Source organism: Ammospiza nelsoni, chromosome 9 (assembly GCF_027579445.1).
Source record: "Ammospiza nelsoni isolate bAmmNel1 chromosome 9, bAmmNel1.pri, whole genome shotgun sequence".
Taxonomy (NCBI): Eukaryota; Metazoa; Chordata; class Aves; order Passeriformes; family Passerellidae; genus Ammospiza; species Ammospiza nelsoni.
Window position 1 is genome coordinate 6,475,035 of NC_080641.1, and position 20,507 is coordinate 6,495,541.

The following is a 20,507-nucleotide window of genomic DNA, read 5'->3' on the forward strand; positions in this document are numbered from 1 at the left end:
GATTTCAAAGCAGTATATTCTACATCTGCCATTTTTTAGGAGAGAGGGTGGTCTGATTTTCCTTGTTGTTTTTCCAACACTTTTGGGCCCATTCTATTCCCTCTCAGGATGGTGCGCATTTGTGTTAAGCCAAGTAATAACAACAATAATATGCAGAAACTTAGCAAGGTGTCTGTGGCTTGGGACAAGGGAGAGAGCAGTAGCCCATTGACTGTCCCCAAGGTATTTTTGGATCTTCCTCCTAACCAGGTGAAATTCTTATCCCCCTTATGTACAGCCCAATCCTATCCCCTCCTCCTGTGTTACATTTTGCATGATCTAGATGGAGATTTGAGTAACAGAGTAATTTATGTGGCAGCATGTATTTCATTAAGCTTATTTGCTCGTGCAGTGTTGTGTGTTTCATTATTTAAATAATCCTTAATCAGGAAAAAGTTACTTTTTTGGCCATGGTGTCCTTCAGAGTTCCAGTCACAGGACTTTGTTCCGCTCTGTGCAGTTTTTCAGAGCCAGGGCAGGACAATCCTATCTCACAGGACCTCCTCTTTTGCCCGGCTCATCCTTTCTCTCTGTCAACTGTGCACATCTCCCTGTGCAAAGTTAGCAGTGTAGGCTGGTGAGCCTTAGCCCTTGCCTGGCTCCCTGGTCATCACCCCGCAGCATCCCCAGGATTTGGGGCGTTGTACTGCCTGGATGGGTATTCTGTCTCTGGGCATTGTGTCTCCCTATGCACCAAGTACTTGGCTGTGGTCCCTCCTTGCTTGTTGTGCCTCTGGGTGTTGCCCCTCTGGGTGTCAAGCCTTGCATGTTATGGTTAATGTGCCTTTTTGGGTATTTTGCCTCCAGGGATGTCATGCCTTGGGATATCATGCCCCTGAGCACCATGTTTCCTTAAGTGTTGTGCATCCTTGTGCATCCTGAGTGTTGGATGCTTTGCCTCTGGGGCACACCTGGGGCACTGCCTCTCCTGGGGAATTGTGCCTCCAGAGGTCACAGCTCCCTGGCTATTGCGCCTCTCATCTCCTCAGGAGTCACACTTCTGGTTATTGAAATTTGGGTGCCTCTGGGTTCCACATCTCTGGGTAAGATGCCCCTGGGCACTGCACCTCTGTGTGCTGTGCCTGCAGGTACAACACCTCTGGGTGCTTTGTCTCTGGGTATCACACTGGTTGTGGTGTCTGGCAGGGCACACAGACACGCCTTAGTGCTGCTGTGTTTAGAGTCGTTGTGCCTCAGTTTCCCTCCATGACGGGTTGTTGCTGCAGGGTCTGTGGCACCCTGTGTCTGCCTCTCCTGCTCCCGGCCAGGTTGGCAGTGCTGTCCCTTGCTGCAAGGCTCTGGGGACACGGTCCCGGGGCCCCTACCATGGCTTGTGCCACAGGAACATGCTGGCCCTCCTTGGCTTTTGGGGCTCAGCCTCATGCATGTGGGCGCACACTGATGCTGAGACAAGTGTCCACCACCCTGGGACCCTACCAAAAAGCTGTCAGGCTGAGATTATAAAATAAACATTCTGATTTCTTTAAAAGGAGAAAAACCCCAACAATCCAGGTGTTTTGGTTTTTTTTTTTTTTTTTTTTATTTTTATTTGTCGGGTTTCTCTTTCTTTCTCTTAAATCATGAAATGACTCACACGTCCGAGCTGAAAATAAAAACCAATTACGAGCTGGAAAGCCATGGCAGCACGGAGGCACAGGGTCCCTCCGAGAGCAGCCAGGCCCAGCCTCGTGCCCCAGATCCCCCCTGGGAGCTGTGGGCTCTGCTCTGGGGGCTCAGGTGGCCCTGACAGGGCTGCTAATGGAGCTAAAGTGCTGCTGAGGGGACACTGCCATCTGCACAGCCCCCAGGGCCTCGTGTCTGCGCACTCAGAGCCTCTGCCCAGCGGCTGTGGGGAGGCACACGTGTGTCCCCACGTGTGTGCAGATACCAGTGGCACCCCGGTCACAGCGCAGGGTGGCACAGGGGGGGATCCCGGTGCTGTGTGTGACAGGCTGTGTGTGCTGCTCTCTGCAGGGACCCCTGCAGCAGTGACTCTGTGCCAGCCGAGGTGCCCGGAGCCCCAGGCATGGCGGGTAAGGCACCCCGAGAGCCCCGGTCCCCTGCATGTCCCGCACAGCCCGGGGATGGCCGTGGGTTTCTGGGCCCCGAGGCGTCCCCTTGTCTCTGCTCCCCTCGGAGCCACACGAGGCGTGGAGCGGCCGCTTGGCTGGTCTGACTGCTGCTCGCCCTTGCTCCCTGCCAGCTTCCCAAGAAGGGCTGTGGGGTGACGGTGATGAGGAGCCTGTGCCAGCCGAGCCGAGGGGGTGCAGCGGCCCCGCGGGTGCCCAGCCCCAGCCTGACCCCTTGGCGCAGACGGGTCTCCTCCGGGACCTGGAGATGGGGCCCCTCGCCCACACACAGACCCTGCGGGACTTTGAGCAGGTGAGAGAGACCGCGGGACGCTGGGACCCGCATGGCACCGCCGGGTGCTCGCAGGATTTGTGCCGGGTCCCCCGGTGACAGCGGCGGGGTGTGGAGCGCAGCAGGGGCGGCGGGGCAGGTGGCGACGGCACAGGGGGCCGGCCCGGCCGGGCGCCACGCTCCCCTCACCGCCCTCACGGCTGCGGCGTGTGGGGGCCTCCGGGGCTCGGGTTTCACCAACCCGCTGTCCCCGCTCCAGCGATTCCTCAAATAGCTCTGGGAGGCGGAAAAAAAAAAAGAGGAAAGGGAGAGCAGCGGGGCCAGCGACGGGAGCTGCGGGCGGGCAGGGAGCCTAGGCTGTGTCCCGGCGGCGCCATGTGAGGGGTGCCGGGATGCCCGCCTCATGGAGCGCCGGCCATGGCTAACGGGTACCGCACGCTCTCGCAGCACCTCAATGACCTCAAAAAGGAGAATTTCAGCCTCAAGCTCCGCATCTACTTTCTGGAGGAGCGCGTCCAGCAGAAGGGCGAGGACAGCCGCGACGATGTCTACCGGCGGGTGAGTGCCTGGAGGGGACGGGGTGAGCGGGTTTCCTCTCTTTTCTGGGAGGGAATGGGGTCGGGGGAGTGTAGCCGGGGGGGATGCCAGGGAGGGCTTATGGCACTGGGGCTGGGGGAGCTGCTGTTGGGAGTTTGCCTCTCGTTTCCTCTGACAGGAGCGGGGAGAGGGTTGGGGAGGGAGTCCCCAGCCCGAGATGGGTGACAGTGCAAGTTTGGGAGCACAGAGATGGAGTGGGTACATCCCATCCCGGAGCCGACAGGCTAAAATGCCACCTGCGCCACTCACTGACAGGAGCACCCAAAGCCCTGCCATGGCAGGGGGGTCCCCCATGCCACTTCTTCATTCCCGTGGGCAGCGGGGCTGGGGTGTCCAGGCAAGCCTGAGGGCATCCTACCCACCTCCTTCCTGCTCCATAGAACATTGAGCTGAAGGTGGAGGTGGAGAGCCTGAAGCGGGAGCTGCAGGAGAAGCAACAAGCCCTGGACAACACATGGTGAGTGGGGCTGGCCAAGCCCCTCAGCCCGGGGCAGACCTGGTGCCCATGCTCTGCCTGTGGTGACTTTGTGGGCACGGGCACAGGGGATGTCTGCCTGTACCCTGCCCGTAGCAGGCAGTAGAAGGGCCTGCAATGGGGCTGGAGGGGTTTGCAATGGGGCTGGGCACCCACAGGGCTCCTCTTACAGCCCTGGCGCCAGCCAAAAATAAAGGACAGCACCTGTTTGGGGGGGGGGGGAGGGCAGCGCCGTGCCCAGGGGCCATGGCATGGGTGTCTCACCATGGGGCACCGATGGCGGGGGGGCAGTGGCACAGCAGCTGTGAGACCCTGGTTTTGGGAGTGTGTGGTGGGTCAGAGCCTAAGCATGGCTTGGTGCTGCCAGAGGAGCAATGTCCTCAGGGCAGGACATGGGGGCAGCCAGGCTTGAGGGCACCTGGAGGGGTACAGATCACCCAGCCCAGCTGGTTTGGGGTGGAGGCTGTCACAAAGACTGTGCTGTGCCATGCTGCACACTGCCAAGCCACACCGTGCTGTGCCAGGCCATGGCATGGGAGATGCCGTACCATAGCAGGCTGTGGCACACTGTGCTGTGCCAGGAGGTGCCATAGCAGGCTGTGGCACACCGTGCTGTGCCATGCCATGCCGTAGCAGGCTGTGGCACACCGTGCTGTGCCCGGCAGGGTGGCTGCAGAGAGCCAGACCAGCCGCAGCCAGGCCACGCTCCGGCAGCAGTACGAGGAGCGGCAGCGGGAGTCGGAGCACGTCTACGAGCTCCTGGAGAACAAGATCCAGCTCCTGCAGGAGGTGAGTCTCAGGGGATGGTGGGGCCAGGCAGGAGGCAGGGGTGCTGCCTGGGGGCTCACCCTGCTGCCATGCAGGAGGCCAGGCTGGCACGCAGTGAGGCCGAGCAGGCCACGGCGCTGGCCAGAGCCGAGGCGGAGAGATGCCGGGAGCTGACAGGGAAGCTGAAGGAAGCAGCGAGGACAAAGCAGGAGGACAGCAGCGACAATGGCTGTGGCTCCATGGCCCAGAGGTAGGTGTCCCAGACATGTCTCCTCTATGCTGCCAGCCTGTGTGCTGTGCCAGTTCCTGGGGGCTACCGAGGAGCTCGTGATGTGCATGACTGAGGGGCAGTGCATATCTGGTGGGATGCAATGGGGGAGAGCTGGTCTGTGGGAGAGGGGGGAGCAGTCCCGAGGCTGCTCTGCTTTGCCCCAGAGATTGACCTTTGTCCTCAGTGTCATCCCATGGCCATCCCAGTCCCTGAGCATCTCATGCCCTTTTGTCACTTTCAGGAGGATCGAAGAGCTGACCCAAGAGCTGGCTGCCAGCAACCAGCTGGTGGAGATGCTGTCAGCAGAGAAGCGTGACCTGCAGCAGTGTCTGGAGGGGGCCCCGGTAAGTGGGCAAGGGTGGGGAGACCCCAGGGAGGAGCTCATCCACCCAGGGCTTGGCTGGTTGTTGTCATCCCTGTCCCCTTCTGGGGCTGTGCTGTGTTCAGCCTGGCAGGGTTGGGTGATTGCCAGGAGCTGGGAGGAGCAGGGGGGCTCAGAGGACACAGTGTGAGCTGTCAGGGGACGAGCCACCAACCTGTGCAGTCCTTCTGAGGGTGTTGGTGCCGCTTGCTCCCGTCTGCCATTTAAATCCCAAGTCTTAAAATACCCCTGGCAGCCTGGCGTGGTGCCAGGCAGGATTTCGGGGCTGTGAGAGATCAGAGCGGCATGTTCCTGGCAGCTGCACAGCTCTGGCCGCGCTGCATGTTGGTGGCACGGCGCTGTCCCCAGCAGCCGCGGGCTGTCAGTGCGAGAGCTCCTGTGGGGACGCTGCTGTGCAGGTGCTGGTGGCACTGTGCTGCGGGGACGTGCCCACCCACACTGCCTGCTGCGGCTGGGCACTGGGCACGGCACTGGGGCGCTCCTGGCTCTGAGACAGGCACTGGGACAAGGATCCGGCACTGGGACAGGTGCTGGCATTGGGATGGGGACTTGGCAGAGGCACTAGGGTGCAGACCTGGCATTGGGACAGGCACTGACATTGGAACGGGGACGTGGCACAGGCACTGGCATAGAGACGTGGCACTGGGAGAGGCTCTTGCATTGGAGCCAAGCGCTAGTGTGTGTGTGTGTGTGTGTGAGAGAGTCTCTGGCACTGAGACTGGATCCCTGCGCTGTCGCGTCCCGATCGATCACTGTCGCCTCTGTCGCGACCCCTGGCACTGCCCGGGCGTGGCGCAAGCCACCACTGCGCATGCATAAGCGGGCGTGGCAACTACATATCCCGGCCGGCCTTGCGGGCCATGCGCATGCGCGGGAGGGTGGGCTTGGCCGCCATCTTGAAATCTGAGCCAGAAGCCGGGCGCCGCCGTGGCAGGAGCATCCTCGGCTCGGGGCGGTGGGGCCGGGGCGGGAGGGGCGGCCCGCGGTGAGGGGCAGCCCCGGGGACGGGGGCCGTGAGGAGACAGGGGGCAGCATCGGGGGCTTGAGCTGTGAGGCGAGGGAGTAGCATCGGAGGGGCGGGGGGGCCAGCCCAGGTGTGGCTGTGAGGATGTGAAGGAGGTCGCGCAGGGTGGGATGTTTCTATTGAATCAAGGTTTCTGGCGTGTGACCTCCCTAAAAAGAGGGGATTGGTGCGGTGAGACGTGCCGGCGGGCTCAGGGACTGAGGGAGATGTGCTGACCTCGGGAAGGTCTCCTGAGAGCCCGCAGGAGTGGGTTTGTGTGCCGGGAGGGAGCGAGGATGAAGGAAAACTGCCGGATCTGCGGCCGGGAGCTGTGCGGCAACCAGCGGCGATGGATCTTCCACACGGCGGCCAAGCTGAACCTCCAGGTGCTGCTCTCCCACGTCCTGGGCAGGGAGCTGTGCCGGGACGGCAGGTCCGAGTTCGCCTGCAGCAAGTGTGCCTTCATGCTGGACCGCATCTACAGGTTCGACACCGTCATCGCCCGCATCGAGGCCCTCTCCATCGAGCGCCTGCAGAAGCTGCTGCTGGAGAAGGACCGTCTCAAGTTCTGCATCGCGAGCATGTACCGCAGGAACAACGACGACTCCAGCACGGAGGACAGGGCTGGGGAGGGGACCGTGGACCTGTCCAACCTGCCTGATGCGCGGTACGCTGCCCTCCTGCAGGAGGACTTCACTTACTCGGGCTTTGAGTACTGGATGGATCAGGAGGAGCACGGCCTGGAGCCGCACAGCTGCCACGGCTCCGAGGGGGCCGGGAGCCGCCCGCGGCGCTGCCGGGGCTGCGCTGCCCTGCGTGTGGCCGACGCCGACTACGAGGCCATCTGCAAAGTGCCCCGGAAGGTGGCCAGGAGCATCTCCTGCGGGCTGTCCAGCCGCTGGTCGGCCAGCATGGGCAACGAGGAGTCGTCTGTGTGTGATGTGGCCGAGTCCACCTGCTCCAGGGTGGCTGTGGATGGGGACAGCATGGAGGAAGGCACACCTGCGTCCTCTCTCGAGTCTCTGGACACCACGGTGGAGGCCAGCCCTCCGCAGCAGAAGGATGAAGATGCAGATAAGGGGCTGAAAGCTAATGGGAAATGTGACGATTTCTCGGATGATCGCATGACCCCGAGCTCTTCCCTGAGCGGGAACAGGCTGGAGCTGGCCCTCAATTTGATCAAGACTTTGGACTACAAACCCCTTCAGAGCCCCCGAGGCAGCAGACTGCCTATTCCTGTGAAGTCCAGCGTGCCCCCTCCCAAGCTCAGCCATGACTTGGCAGATGGCAGTGCTTCTGCTGGCTTAGCATGTGCTAGTTCTTCCTTCATGAACACGGACAGAAAATCGTTTTCCAGAGCTCCTTTGGGCCTTCCCCTGGAAATTTCCGAGCTGCAGGAGCTGTGGGATGACCTCTATGAGGATTATATGCCGCTGCGGGTACAGGTAGAGGTCACGGTGCCGCCCTTCCATTGAGCATTGTCCTCGTGGTCCAGTGCCGAGCACGCTGGGGATTCTTCTGTGCTGAGATAATGCAGCCAGCCACGTGTGGCTGATCAGGGGCTAAGAATAGGCAACTCGGTCCTTTTTAGGTGTGCTGCCTCTCTCCTCAGTCATTCTCTTGTCTCCTGTTTCCTCCCGGTGTTCTGGGACATGACCCTTCCCCCCCCTCCATCAGCCCTCCCTGACACTGCAGCTTGCTAGGTGGGTCTGAGCTCTTTGTCGTTTTCCTGCTGAGAAAACACCACTTTCACTTCATCTTTAAGCTTAAAGTCGGCGTGCCTTTTATCCACAACTGCAGGGAGTATTTTCAGCTTCTGGGCATGTGTTTTGCAGCAGGTGTGTTGTCTTTGTGCCTGAGTAATGGTTGGAGCGTGGGGGAACGCCTGCCTGCAGCCCTGCCTCTGCAGGTCAGGCCTCCACCTGCCCAACGTGCAGAGCCACCCAGGCATCTGTGGCGTGTGCCCTGAGGAAAAGGTGTTTTCCTCGCAGGTGGATTTGTGCCAGAGGATGACTTTAGGGTTGGTATTCAAGATAATTGGTTTGTTTTCTGATCCTTTGAAAAGATCTATCACTTAGTGGCAGGTGTTGCTGAGAGGGGATGAAAGCTCCTGCTTTTGGGATGCTGTTATCTCTCTTGATAGCAGTCCTAGCTCCAGGTCGCCTCTGTTTAGCTGGCTTTAATGAAATGTCCTTTAGTATGCTGTCAAGAAGCTGAATTCACTTCTTTACCACATCCAGTAATGAATAGAAGGCCTCAGTCAGGTTCAATTGTGGAATATCCGTGTCAGCCTAATTGCATTCCCATTAGCAATAGTGCTGCCTAATGCTGTAGGTAGCCTGTGGGATTAGGAAAATGCTCGTTTATTTCTATGGCAACTGTGGCGGTGCCGAATTGCTCTTTAGCCGGCTGGCTGTCCCATCTGCTCGGGCGTTTCCCGGAGCTGTGGGCTTTTTGCCGTATAAAAAGCCTGCTCGAGAAACGATGCTAGGGAGGAACGTAGGAAAACGAGTTTGGAGCACAAAGGCATCGCGCCGGCAGCCGAGGATGTGAACCAGGGCATGGCAGCTCATTTGCTGATGGTTCTCACTGCTTGGGGTGTGTTTGCAGGGTAAAAATGGGATTTCTCTGAGCAGCGTGGCGTGTTTGCAGGTTGGCTTTGTGTCACACGTGGCCGTCCCCCTCTAGGAGCTGTGTTTTGAGGAGTTTCTGCAGCCTCTGCCATCCGACCGGCCCTGCCAGGATTTTATCCTGCGGGATTTTTCACTGCCGGTCCCTCGGTGTGACAGCAGTAGCTCTTCAGCGCAGGGTCTGGCTGAAGGGGGAAGGGCTTAATCCTTCGGATGGCTTGAAGAGCAAAAATGGGAAGGCAGATGCAGCCAGTAGGCTGAGTAGTTCTTACACAAATGATTTTTCTTTCGGTTTGTAAAAGCAACACCCTTCCTATAAGTCAGGTGCTGCTGCTGTCCAGCGATTCCTGTCCATAAATGTGAAAGGAATATCTAGAATATACAGGACCACAGTTCTCTTACTGCTTTTGCAGTTCTTTACATTTGTGGAGCATTCTGATGTCAGGGCGTGTGACCTTGTAGGTACCATCTTCCGTTTCTTGAACCATCAATTCCTGCCCTTGCCCAGCGCAGCCGCAGGGCGGTGGCACCAGAGGGAGCCTTTGTGAGGCACTCCCGCAGCTGCCGGCGGTGCCCTCCTGACAGCCAGGCTCTGTGCTGGGCACTCTGAGCTCGGCAGGCTCAGAGCGGGCTCTGATTATCATTTTCAAAGTTCAGTGTGTGCTGGGGCTGCTGGAGAGATTGGCAGTAAAATGCTGATGTTGGAGAAGTCGACATGGCTGCAGGGAGGCACAAGGGAGGCAGCTTGGGCTTTGGAACTTTGGACTCTGGAGCTGGCTCTGCATTTCCCCTCCCTGCTCATAGCTCTTTCCAGGTTTTCAGCCCTTTTTCTAATGTGAAAATTGAGGAAATGTGTTTTCCTTTCCCCCCCCCCCTCTGTTTTAATCAGCCTTATTTCAAAATAAGCTGCTGTGACAGATTCCAGCCGGTCTCCCTGCCTCATCCAGAGCCTTTTGGCAGAGAAAATTTGTAATCACCACAGCTGTAAGGATTCACTGAAATCCTAACAAAACATCAGGGTAAAGGGAGGTGTTACTTGTGTCTGTGAGAGGCACAGATCTGAGGGAGCTCCCCTGTGCTGGTGGCTTCCCCACAGACAGCATTTCTGTGCCCACCGAGGATGAGGATTCAGCCTGACAGGGCTAATTGGAGCTGACTGCTCTGGGGCTGTGTTGCACTGCCTGGAGCTGATGCTCCAAAAAGCCCTGCCACGTTTCCACAGCCTCTGTGCTGCATCCAGGAGCCCTTTCCAGGGCTCCCACCTAGAGCAGGCACCAGTGCAGCCAGTCGTGTGTCGCTGATAATATTCAGGAATGCTGAAGGAGCCCTGTGAGGGCTGCAGAGGCTGGCTGGGGTGGAGTGCTGCCCTAAGGAGTTAACTCACTGGGCGGGGGACAGCAGACTTGTAAGGAGGGATGACAAGGGATTAGTGTTGTGCTCAGCCAGCCGGCTCTGGCAGGCCACGTGGCACAAAGCCGGCTGTTTACATTCCCAATAAATGGGTATGTGTCATGAAAAAAATCTCAGCTGTGGCACTGAATTCGCTCCTGTTTGAGGAGCTGCAGGGAATTGTACTCGGTGTGGGTGCTGGAGCATGGGAAGTGGTGAAGGAGAGCCCAGAAAATCACAAATGGAGGGGTTCAGAGCAGGGGGTGACTGCTAGGAGCTGGTGGGAAGGATTGAAGGTTGTAGGCTTGATAAAGACACAGAACATGGGAACCATTTCACTGTGGGTTTTGAGGCTTTTTTAAAATGCCAGCAGGGCACATGGGAAGGAGAGCAGGTTCAGGGATATGACTTAGCCCACAGACGGTGGTTAGAGCTCAAGAAGCTGCTGGGCTCGTGGTGCAGCGGTGAGGGGAGACGGAGCCCAGTGAGAGCCTTGGTGCACCAGGGCACTGGTGGCAGATGAGGCAGAGAGCTGCCAGGTGCCAGCCTGCCACCCCAGGGAAGGGACACACGGGCAGAGTGATGTCTCAGAGCCAGTTAGCAAAGCACACGGGGCGTGTTTAAACCCTGCTGCAGGGTCTGTGGTGGCTGACAGCTGAAGGGAAGAAGCCAGGGCAGGAGCTGGGCCATTGTCTCATGTTTCCCTGTGTTTCTCCTTGCAGAATTTGCAGCATGAAGGGCAGCAGGCAGCTCCAGGCGGCGCTGCAGAAGGGGAGCACGTGGCCAATGTGCGTGCAGCAGAGCTGCAGGGCCAACTCCAGCACTCTGAAGCTGCCAACAAGGTATTTCTCCATGGAGAGCACATCCAGTGCTGTGAGTCTGGTGTGGTTAGTGTCAGAGGGTGCCTCCTGGTACCTGCACCTCTCTCCCAGCAAGGGTGTGTGATTCTCAGGGCTATTGTCTGTCAGATTCAATTAAAAGCATTTACCTTTTTTTTTCCTGCAGCTGGGCTGTGTAAATTTTCCATATTTAATTTTGCAAATCATTCTTTTGAAGGAACTTTGCACTTGCTGTGTAAATTTTCCATATTTAATTTTGCAAATCATTATTTTAGAGGAACTTTCCACTTGCCTGGTGAGCCTTCCAGGAGCTGGTGAAGGAGATGCACAAGGGTGTTTCCTGTCTCTTGGATTTGCATGGGCTGAGCCTGGTGTAGGAGAGGGAGTCCTGGTTTCATTTCTGTTTAAATACTTGGGAAAGAAACATGTATCTGAGTTCTCTTGAGGCAGATCAATACTAACACATGTTGAGAAGGGTATATGTTCCTAATTATGCTCTTAAACTCTATATCCTCTGGAAAAATCCTCACATCAAATGTGGGGAAAAAATTGGGATGGAATAATTATTTCAATCTGGGGATGGCCATAAGGTGCTGCAGCTGCCTGGGCTGCAAAGCTTGATGGAAATAGAGACCCAGGGCTCAGCTAGAAGAGTTTAAACAGGTTAGGGGGTGTGTCAGGTCAGAGATAACAGGACAGGTGTGTCAACAGATGAACAACAGGAGGAAATGATGTGGCAGCACCAGCTCCAGCTCCAGAAGTTGAGTCCTGAGTAAGCTCATAGGAAGAGATGTATCATTCAACTTTGAGAATGTCAACAGGCAGCATGTTTAAAAATGCTAATGAGCACTTGTTTAACTGCACAACATGTCCTGTGTCATGAGCTTTATGGTGAAAGCAGCAAACTGTCCTGAAACTGAGTGGGTAGTGTTCTCTTTAGGGTGAGACCGTCAAATGCAAAGGTTTCTCAGGCTATAACCCAGCCATAGAGACTGCTGAGAGGTTCCTGGCAGTGGCCAGGGTCTTTTGTGCTGAAGCCAGAACTTAATGCTAAATAAGCCACTGATTTGATCAGTGAATGTGTAGCTTCTTCATGCTGATATTTTTCTTTCAGATTTTTGGGAGGATTTTGGGCTGAAGCAGCCCCTTTCCTTTTGAGTAAAGAGAAACAAATGATAGGAACTGGAGGGAGGGCTGTGGGGCAGCCTGAGTGAGGCTCTCCTGGGGTATGTGGGAGGCAGTATGGTCTGTGAACCCAAACCTGGAACCTCTGCCCTGCACCTGAGGCAGCAGAAGCACTGCAATAAGTGCTGTGAAGGGCCTTTGTGTTTGCTCATTGGTCTCCACCCAGCTCCAACAGGATTTACCGACTCTAGAGGGAGCCACGTTGATCTCGATGTGTTCAACACCAGGGCTGTATGGAGTAAGGAGTGTAAGGAGTCTTAAGGGTGTTTACACAGAGCATTAAGCAGGATTAAATAAACCAAACCTATTTCTGTCTTCAGTTGTTACAGGAAAAGCTGAATGAATTGAATTTCGAATTAAAATCTGTTCAAGAAACAACACAAAGGCAAGATCGTACAATCCAGAGTCTGAATGAGGCCCTGAAGAGCAAAGAGAGTAAGGTAATAGTTCAGGGTGGTGCTCCCAAAAACAGGGAATTCTGTTCCAGCCCTGTGGGCAGTGCCTGAGGAGGAATGCTTGAGCCACTGCTTGGCATCCTGCACCTCACTAAATTATTTCTTGCAAAGCCTCTTTCATGTGGTGCTGAGGTGTCATAACGCAGGCTGGAGGCTTGGGATGGGAGAGTTGGTGCTTGCTTTGCCACTGACGGGGTTTGCTGTGCCTGGGCTCAGACAGAGGAGCTGTACCACATCATCGAAGGGCAGAATGAGACCATGGCCAAGCTGCGGGACATGTTACACAGAAACCATCTGGGCCAGCAGCAGGTATGTCCTGGAAAGCCTCACATACATCAGGTGTTTAAATCCTTCATGTGAAGAGAATCTCTTGAGTTTCTGTGCACCCTGCTTTTTGGTTTTTGGTAGGTGTCAGAGAGCCCACTGTCACCCCAGGAGCAGCAAATGTCACCCCTCGACCTTCAGAACGCCCTTTTCTGCACCAAGCTGGAGGTGCAGAAACTGAAGAGAGCTCAGCGCCAGAAGGAGCATCAGCTGGCTGAAGCCAAGAGAGCAACCCAGCTCCTGGAGACCACAGTCCATGAGGAGGAGCAGCAGAAAGAGGCAACCTGGAAACACAACCAGGTGTGACAGGCACTTAGCCTGGAAGTTTCTGGGTTTGCATGACTGAGGAGCACTGAGGTGGTCAATACTCTGCTCTGGTTCATCATTTCTGCTGACAGCAGACTGGGCACAATTGCCTAACCCCTTGTCACATGTGTGGCAGGGAGAATTCTCCAACCTCCTCAGTGTCATAGCTGAGGATTAAGAATCAGCAAAGACCCTTGATAGTGGGTATGTTGTCACTTGTGCATCACTTACTCAGGACTCAACTTCTGCAAATGTCCCATCTCTTTTTGTGATGTTCATGTCCCCTGCTGCACAGCTTAGCTGTGATTGACTAAAGCTCTGCCTGTGGCCAGAGCAAGGGGTTTAGGTGGATGGATACCCTGGGCAATGAAATAAATTCAAACACCATGGCAGTGTGTTTTGAGATGTGAAAGTTGTAGCATTGCAGATAGCTATTCTCAGACTGGCCTACTGTTTATGGTTGTGTCGAGGACTGAATTCCAAGGTATTTGCCTTTTCTTTGCAGGAGCTGCGTGCTGTGGTGCAACAGCTGCAGGCAGAGCTGCAGGACAAGGCTCAGCAGCTCCAGACTTTGGAGTGGGAGAAAAGCCGTGAGCTGCAGGCCCAGGAGCAGAGGGTTCAGCGTTTGACTCAGCAGCTGGCACACAAGGAGCAGCTTCTGCAGGTGAGATCAGCAGAAAGATCTGACTTAAGCATAATTAAATGGAGTCCCTGCTCCTGCTTTGGTGTTTGGCCATGCAAAAGTCTGTCTGTAGCTTTCATGCATGTCCTTTGAAGAAAGGAAGGAAGGAGAGGGCTTCTGGGCCCCCAGGGTGAGGATTAAGGCACAGGTATCCATGTACCTCAGCCCCAGCAATGCCTGGTGAGCCCTGGCAGGGCTAGTCAGCCATCCCCAGGTGCTGGGACTGCCACCCTTCAATGTGGAGGCTAGAGCAAGCATTGGGTGGAGGAAGTTATCCCTGTGTGCTGCCCTTGGGATGGGGGAGGTTTCTGTACTGTCAGTTGTACTAGGGGGTGTGTGTCTGATCTCTAGGAGTCCAGGGAGCTTCTGCAATGCCAGCAAAGCTTGGAGAAGAGCCCTGCAGCCATGAATGCCATGTTGGAGAAGCTGCAGCAGCGTGTCAGCGACAGGGATGCTGCTCTGGAGGTGAGCACATGTTGCAGGCAGTGTTTCAGCTGTCCCTGAGGCTCAGCCTTTGGGTTACCATCAGCCCAGGCTGACCGGGGGTGACCATATCTTCTGCATGCTCTTCATGGCTCGTCCCCCTGGCAGGGGGAGCTGAAGTCCAACACACAGAGGGTGTTGGCTGCAGAGCCCCATGCCCCCATTGTGAATGATGCCCTCTGTCACCCAGAGAGCAGTAGATGAGAAGTTCTGTGCCCTGGAGAAGAAGGAGCAGGAGCTGCAGCAGCTGCGCGTGTCCATGCGGGAGCACGGCAGCGACCTGGACAGGCTGCGCAGTGTCCTCTGCAGCAACGAGGCCACCATCCATGTGAGTGCTGGGCCTGCACAGCCCAGCAGGGCTCTGGGGACAGGGTGTCACACACACCTTCCTGTCAGTGCTCTGGGGACAGTGTCTGCAGGTGTTTGGCTTCCTCTGGCCTCGTAGTGGGGCAGGTTCCTGGCGCACTCTTGTTTGGGCTGGGCAGAGAGGCCACCTGGAGCAGATGGGTGAATCTGTGTGACTCTGCTAGCAGTAGAGAATTTCCAGTTTTGCTTAATTTAGCATTAAGTTTGTGTCCCTGCTTGAGCTGCTTCTCTTGTGGTACTCAGAGCCTGGAGAGCCTCCTGAAAGCCAAAACTCTGGAACTGGAGCAGGTCTCAGCAACCTGCCAAAACCTCCGCTGGCTCAAAGAGGAAATTGAAGCCAAATCTGGCAGCAGGCAGAAGGAGCAGGAGGGGATCATCCAACAGCTGCAGACCTGCCTGCATGACAGGAACAAGGAAGTGGAGGTAAGGCCTTAGCTTGGCTTCCTGAGCCTTCAGTTTGTCCATAGAGAGAGTGGTGCCAAAGCAGAGGCTGCTGCTGCCTCACCTGAAGCTGTGCTCAGCGTTTGAAGGCTGGCTGCTTCTGGCACTTGAGCATACCTGTGCCTGCTGACACTGCTCCCTCAGCTACACCCAGGCTGGAGAGTCCTTGAACAACTCCCAGTCTCACTCCTTTCCTCCCCCTTGCTCAGGAGCTTACAGCAACCCTGCTGTGCAAGCTGGGCCCCGGGCAGAGTGAGGTGGCAGAGGAGCTGTGCCTGCGCCTCCAGCACAAGGAGAAGATGCTGCAGGATCTCCTCAGTGACCGCAACCGGCAAACCGTGGAGCACGATGCTGAAATTCGGGAGCTGCTGCAGGCTCTGAGCACCAAGGAGCAGCAGAGCAGAGTGAGTTTGGTGCAGTGCCACACTGGGAGGCTGAGGTGGGTGCCACTGACTGTTGTTATGCGGAGAGAAGCCCTGGAGTGGACTGAGAGAACAGAGCAGAGATGGGAGGGCTGCACTGGAGTGGGTGTGAGGGGCCAGGAGCTGGTTTGCAGAGCACTTGGAGCCTCCAGTGACACATGAATATTGAGGTGGTTTCCCTTAGTCTCCAAGGAAGAAGAGGGACTAGGACCCTAACCCTAGTCATCCCTGATTTCCCCCCTCAATCAGGTGGCTGCAGAGAAGATGGCACAGGCTTTGGCTGAAAGGAGCAGTGAGCTACAGCTGCTGCGCCAGCACGTGTTGGGGAAGGGGAAGGACCCTGTTGGGACCCAGTCAGCTGGTGCCAGGCCATTGAAGCAGGACAAACAACCCATACAAGTAAGAATCATGCACTGTGTTCCTCTGCCTGTGGCCTTGGGGCTTCAGAAAGAGCTGATTGCCACAGAAAGACATAGGAGAGAGAAGAGCACCACAGAGAATGATAGAAATGAAAGTGGAATTAACAAAAAGTCTTCCTATAGGAGAAGGAGAAACTGAGGAGCAGGAATGCTGCCTGAGTGTTCTGATCTTGATTTCACCAGCCTTTGTCACTCAGTGTCTCTTTTTGTTTTGATGGAGCAGTAATTGAATCCCTGGGGCACATGAGAGTATGAAAGACATGCACCCTTTGACCTTGTAGCAATGACCCACTCCTTCCTTGGGCTGGGCTGCCTTGCTGTATTGTAATCCCCTCCCTGACATTGTCACATTCTGGAGGGGACAAGAGAGCTAAATTTAGGTCTCACTAATTCTTGGCAGAGCCTGCTGGCTGTTTGCTGTCTCTTCCACAATTGGAGTTGGTATTTTTAAAGCAGCTTTGCTAAAACCCCCTTTGAGGCTGAGCACAGCTCCAAGGCTGCATATGCCATGGCTCCCACTTGAGCAGCTGTTAATGGTTTACTGATGAGCTGACTTGTTGAATGTTTTTAGGCAGCTGTAAACAGGTTTCTATTCCCAGCTCTAGAGACTTCCAGGGACGTGTTTTCCTTCCTGCATGGTCTCTTTGGGCCACATCTGAGATAAAGATGAGTCTCAGTTGAAAGATGGTCTTGCTGCAATTGATGAAACCTGTTTAATCTTTACTGTGAAGACACTTTATGCCAGCAGCTTCCAGTGCCAAATAAAACAAGGCCAGTGCCCTCTTCCCCACAAGTACAACTTCTGGGTGCAATTCACTTGTTCCTGCTGCCAGGCTACATCCCCTTCATTGTTTGTTCACATTTTAGAGGTGTCAGCACAACAACCAGCTGCAGTCCTGGAGTTCTGGGGAAGCTGTGTGTTCCCCATGAAAATGCAAACCTTTTATGTTTTCAGGAGATACTGCAAAGAGCTTATGGAGCTACAGTCATTGCTGCATCCCCACAAGAAGACAGCAGCTGCAGGACAGAGGGAGGTGAGTGTGGGACAGCATCTTTTGAGGTCCCCAAATATGACCAGGGCTTTCTGCTGTGGGGGAAACATGATTACATAAAACTGAGGAAGAGTAGAGAACTTTGAACAAGAGAGTTTTGAAATAAAGCTCTGCCTGTCTTCTGGGTGATGTCTGAGGATGGGAGTAAGGGAAAGAGAAAGCTGCTGTTGGGTTTGAGGTGAGGAGTTTCTGCTCAAGATCTGATGCTGCCCACTGGACAGTTTTTGACTTTGTTTCAGGCTGAGCTGAGACAAATGTGTAACTGTTTTGGGACCAGGACACATGAACTTTGCCAGGGGTAGGACAGCAGGCCTGTGATGTTGCCATTGCTTTTGGCTGCTGTTTAAAGACCAAGCAGGGAAGACAATAATTTACTGAGAAACAGTGTGATAGGGAGCACAAGCACCAGGGCCCTGTCTTGCCAGAGAGGGATTATTGTGTGTGATCCTGAGGTCTGAACTGGCACACGGTCTTCCTGCAGTAACCAAGCTGTCTTTGCAGTTACAATGTCAGCAGCAGAGCTGGAGAAGGATCTTGTCAATGCCAAAGAGGAGCTGGAGCTAATGGCAAAGAAGGAAAGGGAAAGCAGGGTGAGCTTGTGATGGAGCCTGTGCTGATCTCCTTTGCTTTTGGGAGACCTTAGGGCTGCCCCTCACTGGAGGTTTTGGACCCTGCTCCTGTGAGGGTCCCCCAGTGAGAAATGGGGGGCAGTGTCCTGCAGGGGGGTGTTGGCTCTCAGCAGTTCTCTTCCCTCTGCAGCGGGAGCTCTCTGCTCTCCAGTCTGTCCTGGCCACACAGGAGGAGGAGCTGCAGGTGCAGGCCTCAGATATTGAGTCCTTGACCAGAACCATCCAGATGAAAGAGGAGCTCATCAAGGTGAGATGCTGTGCTGGGCTGGGGGAGTTCCACCTGAGAATGCTGCAGAGGAGTCTCTTTGTTCCCCACATCCTCAGAGCAGTGTGGCTGGCTATACCAGATGCTATTGCTGCTGGTTTGCCTACAGCTCTCAGGTTCCTTTGGCCAGAAGGCGAAGGCCCCAAACCCCCAGACTGTTCTTATTTGGTGTTTCAAGCCCTTTAATCAGAGTGCACCCCTCTTGGTTCTTACTGAGCACTCTGGTCTGTGCCTAATCCACTCTCAGTGCTCTGGTATTTTTTCCTTTGAAGACCTGGATCTTTCCAAACACTGGAAACTTCTGGCAGTTGCATTCCAGGGAGGTTTGCAAAGGTGCAGCTGTCTTTGTTACTGATCCCTTCCTCACTGAGCTCTCCTGCTGTTGGTTGGGTTTCAGGATCTGCAGATGCAGCTGGTGGATCCTGAAGAAATTCCAGCCATGGAAAGGCTGACACAAGAAGTGCTGGTGCTTCGGGAGAAAGTGGCTGTGGCAGAGTCCCAAGGACAGGAGGCTGCTGGAAACAGAAGGCAACAGGTAATGTGCCAGTGGGGCAGGCTTGGGTGTGTTTGAGTTTCTGCTGGCACTCGGGTATGAGGCTTTGTTTTCAGCCAGGATGTGCTTGTTCTTGGAAGCTGGCTGTGTGTGATTGTGGGAATACAGAGGAGAAGATCAGCTTTCTTTAGCCCTTGTCCAAAGAGCAGAGGCTTTTGGGAGTCCAGGGATGACATGGACACAAGCAAGAGAGGAAAGGGAACCCCCAGTTTGTCAGTGACAGCTAGATAACCTCCTTTGGTTTCTGTCTCTGTTTAAGAGCTGCACCTTGTCTCTTCTCTCCAAGCAGTTGTTACTGATGCTGGAAGGGCTGGTGGCAGAGAGGAATCGCTTAAATGAGGCTCTCCAGGCAGAGAGGCAGCTCTATGGCAGCCTGGTGAAGTTTCACACACACCCAGACAGGTAAGTGAGGCTGCCTTGGCCCTGTGCTGCCCTACTCTGCCAGGGCAGGCAAGTCTGAGAGTTTTCAGTTTTAGAGGGACTCTAGGCAAAGGATCAGCCAAATGCCTCTTTGAGACTCCAAGTTTTAGGCTGCCTTTTTCCCTTGAAGAGGCTGCACTGTGTGGCTTTAATGGCTCCCTAAACTCCCCCCATTGCCATGAGATTTCCATCTCTATTCTTGACTTATCTTTTCCCAGCTCAGTTTCCCACCCACACTTGGCCACCTTTCAGAGACTGCTGACAAATTCTCAGCCAACTGTTGGGTTGATAAGGATCCCTCTAGGTGCTTATCCAGGCAGTGGCCTGTCCCCTGATTTAATCCCCTGCCCTTCACAGGGCTGCAGCCTCTGGGATATTTGAGCTACCTGATAGCCAGGGAGCACATAAGTGGAGTGCTTGGGAAAGTACTGCAGAACAGCTGCGATTCCAGGCCCCTGCCGCGGGCTGGGACCGTTTTTGGGGGTGGCTGTGCTCCGGGGAGGTTGGAGGTGAGGCAGGAGGTGACTGAGCCGCCGGGGAGCCCCGGGGCTGTGCCTGGCTCGGTGTCCGAGGGCGGAGCCGGCCTAACCCTCTTCCCTCAGCGCTGCGAGAGACCACGCCCTGCAGGTGGAGCTGGAAGGGGTCCACGAGCTGCGGGGACAGCTGGAAGAAGCCCTTGGAAGAAGCTTGGAGTGTTTGAGCAGGCTGGAGACGCAGGGCGCCATAGGAGGTGGGGAACAGGAGCGTGTGACAGTCGTACCCCAGCATGCCTTCTGAGCACTGGCCCGCCTGCTGCCTCGGAAACGGTTCACTAACCTGTGTCACTGACTGAGCTGTGGTACTTGCTGTGGTACGATAGAACTGGTGCAGGGCTTCTTTTGTTGTTTTATTTTTGAGCTGCTTTGGAAACGGCGATCAGTGCAATCCGCCTGTGTCTCGTGTACGTTCCTGTCTGACCCACCCTGGTGGCCACTGATGTATTTGCACATTCAAATCATTCCATTTTAGTTATTCCCCTCTATCTCCCTTCTTTTGCAACCACCATGGGCCAAATAAAGATTCCCTATCTCTGAAGGAAACACCAGATGTTTTCTATCATCTCCCAAGTGCATGAGTGTGAGTTTTTGTATTCCCTCACCATTTTTCTTACCCAGTGACACCCACCCCTTGGGTTGATGGTGGCTGGCCCAAAGGGAGACAGTGTATCTGGAGAAATGTGTTCCAGAGATGAGAATTCAAGACCTGGGGACACTTGCCTGGGCCTTTTACACAAGACTTGAGTGTAGAACCAGCAATTCAGTTTATGCTTAAACCAAATCCTACTCCAGTGTTCATGATTTTACTGACTGGCTTTTTTTCCTAATTGTAAGTAGTTTCAACCTAACTTGTGAGTGCCTTCATAGGAGAGTTTCCTCTTCTTTTAGACAGATGGTTTGGGGGGACTGAGACCTGTCCCTGCTCCCAGGGTCTGGGCTGGGTCTGCTCCCTTACTCAAACATGTACATATCCCTTACATGCTCCACGTGCCCCTTGGGCCATGGACCCTATTTCTGAGGTGTCTGTCTCCCTTGGCACCTCTGCATTCCTTGTCCAGGTCCTCTTCCACCTTCTCTGGGAATGTGGGGGCTGGTGTGAAAGCTGAAAAACAGTAGCAACAACCCTGCAAGCATCAGGTCTTCCCATGCACAGTGGGCTGTGGATCTGCTGTCTTGTACTCACTTCTCAGGATGGCAGGAGCAAATTTTGCAGCT

At 55.2% G+C, this 20,507-nt stretch overlaps 1 protein-coding gene across 5 annotated transcripts in view; it reads left to right on the forward strand.

Annotated features, from left to right (window-relative positions):
* LOC132076615 (myomegalin) overlaps nt 1-20,507 on the forward strand; it is a 36,429-nt gene that overhangs the window by 5,048 nt on the left and 10,874 nt on the right. For 4 of the 5 annotated variants that reach the window (XM_059477761.1, XM_059477763.1, XM_059477764.1 and 1 more), the window contains exons 1-17: nt 5,976-7,341; nt 10,638-10,757; nt 12,260-12,379; nt 12,611-12,703; nt 12,803-13,018; nt 13,530-13,688; nt 14,058-14,171; nt 14,380-14,517; nt 14,799-14,978; nt 15,206-15,400; nt 15,668-15,817; nt 16,793-16,871; nt 17,391-17,479; nt 17,649-17,765; nt 18,181-18,318; nt 18,626-18,738; nt 19,359-19,486. In XM_059477761.1, coding sequence (XP_059333744.1) covers nt 6,193-7,341; nt 10,638-10,757; nt 12,260-12,379; nt 12,611-12,703; nt 12,803-13,018; nt 13,530-13,688; nt 14,058-14,171; nt 14,380-14,517; nt 14,799-14,978; nt 15,206-15,400; nt 15,668-15,817; nt 16,793-16,871; nt 17,391-17,479; nt 17,649-17,765; nt 18,181-18,318; nt 18,626-18,738; nt 19,359-19,486 — 3,298 coding nt within the window. In that variant the 5' untranslated portion in view covers nt 5,976-6,192. Of the gene's footprint in view, nt 1-2,013; nt 2,073-2,242; nt 2,422-2,847; nt 2,959-3,377; nt 3,455-4,137; nt 4,262-4,335; nt 4,491-4,752; nt 4,856-5,975; nt 7,342-10,637; nt 10,758-12,259; nt 12,380-12,610; nt 12,704-12,802; nt 13,019-13,529; nt 13,689-14,057; nt 14,172-14,379; nt 14,518-14,798; nt 14,979-15,205; nt 15,401-15,667; nt 15,818-16,792; nt 16,872-17,390; nt 17,480-17,648; nt 17,766-18,180; nt 18,319-18,625; nt 18,739-19,358; nt 19,487-20,507 lie in introns of those variants that run through there. The other variant, XM_059477766.1, reaches the window with a different exon arrangement.